Raw genomic sequence first — 4,508 nt, 5'->3', positions numbered from 1 at the left:
GGGTGCAAAATGACAGGGCTGTTGCATTGGCCGGGAATCGAACCCGGGCCTCCCGCGTGGCAGGCGAGAATTCTACCACTGAACCACCAATGCCAGATGTGCAGCAGTCCTCAGCGCTGCCCCATCGTCCCAAACCCAGCAGAGCAACAGGGACAGGCACTGTTGGCTGTGAACACACCACAGACACACTCACATGGAGACCCCAACAAACAGTTCTGAAAATGGGGCTCCTGCCATGGGAGCACTTCTTCCTGATGCCTCAAATCACCTCCAGCAAGGAGGGCTTGTCATGAGCCTTCAGACTTAAAACTCTGATGAGACCACCAAGCAAAGCTCACAATTCCTTTGGACGGGCTGCAGAACCTGCCTCATGGCACAGGACAACACAGCCACATCCTAGGTTCTTGTTGGAGACCCAGCTATGACAGACCACGCTCACCCAGCACCCAAACACCTCCACTTTGGGGTGCAGCCCATGGCTGCATGGAGTCCAAGTCAGGTGGAGGGGCTGGAGAGTGCAGAGGTGAAGGACATAGGGCTGCCCTGGCCAGGAGCCAAACCTGGGCTCTTGGGGAGGGAGCACAAAATAGTCCCACTGAGCCACCTATGCCAGGTGTGGGGCTGCCCACAGCTGGTCCACCTCCCTGAGGACTGGGCACCCCTGATGGGGACCAGCGCCTTCCACTACTCCCAAGGCAGGGACACAGGATGCCTTGCTGCCACTGAGCTGGTGTCCCTCCTTACCATGCATGCAGCTGAGATGCTCACTGTCACCAAACCCCTCTCACTGCCCCCCTCAGTGCCACCAAGCCAGGGACACTCACTGCGGGCAGAGCTGCTGCTGCCACCCTTGGAGCCTGAGCACCCCCACAAAGGACAGAAGAGTGTCAGGGCCCGGGGACAGTGGGGCCCAAGGGAGCACCACGGGCGCCCTGGCAGCCCCCAGGGGACAAAAGGGTGCAAGATAATACAGCTGTTGCATTGGCCGGGAATCGAACCCGGGCCTCCCGCGTGGCAGGCGAGAATTCTACCACTGAACCACCAATGCCAGATGTGCAGCACAGCGCAGCCCTCCCCCACACAGCCCCAAACCCGCTGGGCTGGAGCAGCAGGGACAGGCATTGCCAGCGAACACCCCCTCCCAGAGCACCCCCACAGACAGCTCTGACACCGGGGCTCCAGCCCAGGGGAGCCCCTCTTGCTGCTGCCTCACACATCACCTCCAGCGAGGGGGGCTCGTCATGAGCCTTCGGAGTTAACACTGCCTGATGAGACAAGCGAGCACAGCCCACTCTCTCCTCAGAGGGGCTGCAGAACCCGACCCACGGCTCAAGAGAATGCAGACACACTGCGGGTTCACACTGGTGACCCAGCTGTGATAGGGCACCCACATCCAGCACCCAAAGCAGGGCACCCACATCCAGTACCCAAAGCAGCTGCCTCGTGGTTCAGCAGCTCCATCGAGACAGCCGAAGCTTGGGAGGAGAGGCAGGATCGCCACCGGGAAAACAGGGCTGAATTCGGGGGCACATTCTGCCTGACGCCCCCCTAACCACCCGGCCTTGGCAGTGCCACCCCGTGAGCGGGGGGTGACAGTCTCGTTCCCCCCTTCCCAGCTCTGCCCGCCTCTCAAGGGTTACAGGCAAGAAAAATATCCAGCTGTTGCATTGGCCGGGAATCGAACCCGGGCCTCCCGCGTGGCAGGCGAGAATTCTACCACTGAACCACCAATGCCAGATGTGCGGCGATTCCCGGCGCTGCCCCACGGCCCCGAACCCCACTCCCAATCTCCGTCCCCGCTCCCTGTCCCCGCCAGCCCTCCCAAAGGACCCGCCTGCAGCGGGGTGTCCACGCCTGTGCTGTGCCCGCCCGGGGGCTCATGGCTGTGGGTGCATCTCTTCCCAGCACACACGTGTGTGTGACGTGCGGCTGCGCTGGGGTGCCGGGGGGCCGCGGGGGATCCTCACCTGCCGGTACTTGCTGTACTCCTCACCCAGGGCGTCAAAGAGCTGGCACAGCTCCTGGGTGTACTTCCAGGATGGGTGCTTCTCTGGCAGCACCTCACGGATCCGCAGCACTGCCTGGGAGCTGACATGGAACCAGAGGTACCGCAGTGCTGTCTCCGACACTGTCCCATTGCGCTGAAGGGCGAGAGGGTGTCCCGGGTGAGACTCACGCAGCCCTCGTGGGTCCCCGCAGTGCCCCCATCACGGGGCTGTTTCCTGCCACCATCTTACCAGGCGGGTGATGTTGGACGGCCTCAGCACCTCTTCGTACTGGACCTGGACCGTGTAGTCGATGGGAAAGTAGTGTTTCTGGAAAGATGGAGCAGAGCATGGAGGCTGGAAGGGGGCAAAGTGATTGGGACATCCCCACCAGCCTCGGCATGACAATGAGGAGCTCGTGGAAGAGCCTTTTGACACGGTCAGCCCCCAGCAAGATCAGCTCTGGGCACCATTTGGCACAAGTTGCCTCTGGTAAAAAAACCCACCCCCCCAGCACCTGGCCACTCTAGAGCAGTGGGTGCTGCCCTCCCATGTCCCCCCTGGAGCAAACCAGGGCCCTGCAATGCCACGTGTGCCCCCCACCCCCCAAACCTGAGCTTACCATGTACTGCAGGCGCATCTCGTACTGCAGCTTGTCCTGGAGCAGGCGGGTGAGCTCACATTCGCCCGGCGCAGTGGCCTCCAGCCCCAGCACAGCCAGGACACCTGGGCAGCCAAAGCCAGCGGTGTCACCTCCCTCGGGGACACCCACTGAGGTGACCCCGGGCCATCCCCCCTGTCCCCGAGCTCTACTCACACAGGACGGCCGCGTAGCCCTGCTGCATGTTGACAGTGGCCATCGGCGGAGCCCCAGGCTGCGCCTACATGGCTGGGGCTCACCGGGAGCCTCCTGGGCGGCGGCGTGGACGGTGGGGGGACGAGGGACGGGCGCAGGCTCCGGGCGCTGGGCTGCTCTCCGGTAGCCCCGGGTGGTTGCCCCCTGCCATGGATGGGGGATTAGTCCCCCTTCCCGGCAGTCCCCGCTGGCTTCTCCTCTCCAGCTGGTGGCAGGGAGGCAGCAGGTCCCGGGGCCATCACAAGGTGCCAGGAGGGATGTGCTCGCGGGGGTGCGGGACCCCCCCGGACTGCAAGAGGGGATCTGGGGGAAGAGAGCCCCGGCTGCAGCCCCAGGGCAGGCAGGTGCCCAGGGTGCAGCCCCCAGGGAGGGCACCCGCTCTGAGCCACGGGGGCTGCGGGAAAGGGACAGCCCCGTGTGAGCCTCGGGGGGCCAAAGGACTGTGGGTGGCCGTGGAGCCGCGGGTGACTGTGTCCATTTGAGGCAGAGCTATCAGGACTTACCTGGTGACACCCCCAGGGGATTTCCAGGGGAGGGGGTGGCCCAACCCAGCCCCGTTATCCCAGCAATGAGTTAGTCCGGCCTCAGCCAAGGATCGCTGGGGGGAGAGTTCTGGCGAAGTGGCCAGGCCACCCATGCTGGGTCCCCACACAGAGAGGGGACGTGTCATGTCCCCACACCCCTGCAAAGGGGATTGTGCCATGTCCCCGTGCTGTCACCCAGGGGAAGGAGCCCATAGTATGTCCCTCTGCCGCATCCTCCACAGCGTGTCCCCTTGCGGAGGGGGGTGTGTTGAGCCCCGCACGGTCCATGCCATGTCCCAGCACAGAAGGGGTCCCATCTGCGTCCCCACACCATGTCCCCCTGCCGGGGGGGGGTGACGCTGCATCCCCACCCCACGCCATGTCCCAGAGGAAAGCAGCCGTGCCATGTCCCCTGCCGTGTCCCCGTGGAAAGGCGCCACACAGTGTCCCCACGCGAAGGGGTGGGTGGCATCCCACGGCCCCAGCGAAGGGACCTGTGTGCCGTGTCCCTGCGCCATGTCCCCACTCCGTGTCCCCACGCGCGGGGTCTGTGTGCGTGTGTGTGCGTGTGTGTGTGTGTCGCGCCACGTCCCCACGCGGGGCCGTGGGTGCCGTGGGTGCCGTGGGTGTCCCGCCGCCCCCCCGCGCCCCCCGCGCGAGGCCCCGCGGACCCACCTGGCGCGGCGCGCGGGGCCGCGGGCGCGGGACGCGTCCACCCGCGGGCGGCGGCGGCGGCGGGGCCGTGCCCGCGCTTCCCGGGAGGCGGGCGGGGGGCGGCGGCGCGGGGAGCGGGCGGGGCGGCGGCCGGGGCCGGGCGGGGAGCGGGGGCCGAGCGACCGCCCCGCACGGCCCCGGGAGCGGTCGGCCCTGCCCGCAGCGCCGCGGGTGCTCGGCTGCCACAGCCCGGTGCGTGTCCCCGGGGTGCGCGGCGAGACCGGGAGGTGTCCCCAGGGTACGCAGGTAGCCCGGCCGGGTGTCCCCAGGGGGCTTGGCTCACCTTCTTGGGTTACCTCCCTGCTCCTCGAGGTTCTTGGCTGCTCCAGACAGGTGTCCCCAGGGTGCTCAGCAAGCCCAGGTTGGGTGTTCCAGGATGCTCAGCTCACCTAGCCCGCTGTCCCCAGGGTGCTCAGCTCATCCAGCTGG

General features: G+C 66.2%; 1 protein-coding gene and 3 non-coding genes across 4 annotated transcripts; all 4 read right to left on the bottom strand.

Moving 5' to 3' along the window:
• Positions 1 to 22: 22 nt before the first annotated feature.
• On the bottom strand, positions 23 to 93 carry TRNAG-GCC. Its single transcript has one exon. It is a non-coding gene; the product is annotated as a tRNA-Gly (tRNA).
• An 884-nt stretch (positions 94 to 977) lies between these two features.
• TRNAG-GCC lies at positions 978 to 1,048 on the bottom strand. Its single transcript has one exon. It is a non-coding gene; the product is annotated as a tRNA-Gly (tRNA).
• Positions 1,049 to 1,663: 615 nt separating this feature from the next.
• TRNAG-GCC lies at positions 1,664 to 1,734 on the bottom strand. Its single transcript has one exon. It is a non-coding gene; the product is annotated as a tRNA-Gly (tRNA).
• Positions 1,735 to 1,912: 178 nt separating this feature from the next.
• Positions 1,913 to 4,078, bottom strand: LOC108510578 (interleukin-34-like; the record flags this gene model as incomplete). Its single annotated transcript, XM_017840252.1, has 5 exons — positions 4,041 to 4,078; positions 2,803 to 3,144; positions 2,608 to 2,711; positions 2,238 to 2,315; positions 1,913 to 2,141 (listed from the first exon to the last, which is right to left on the bottom strand). Coding segments are annotated over exons 2-5 (454 nt in total), but the record flags the coding sequence as incomplete, so codon positions are not given.
• Between the last annotated feature and the right edge of the window lie 430 nt (positions 4,079 to 4,508).

Source organism: Lepidothrix coronata, unplaced genomic scaffold (genome assembly GCF_001604755.1).
Source record: "Lepidothrix coronata isolate B3197 unplaced genomic scaffold, Lepidothrix_coronata-1.0 Scaffold1420, whole genome shotgun sequence".
NCBI classification, from domain to species: Eukaryota; Metazoa; Chordata; class Aves; order Passeriformes; family Pipridae; genus Lepidothrix; species Lepidothrix coronata.
This window is presented reverse-complemented; position numbering and strand designations above follow the sequence as displayed.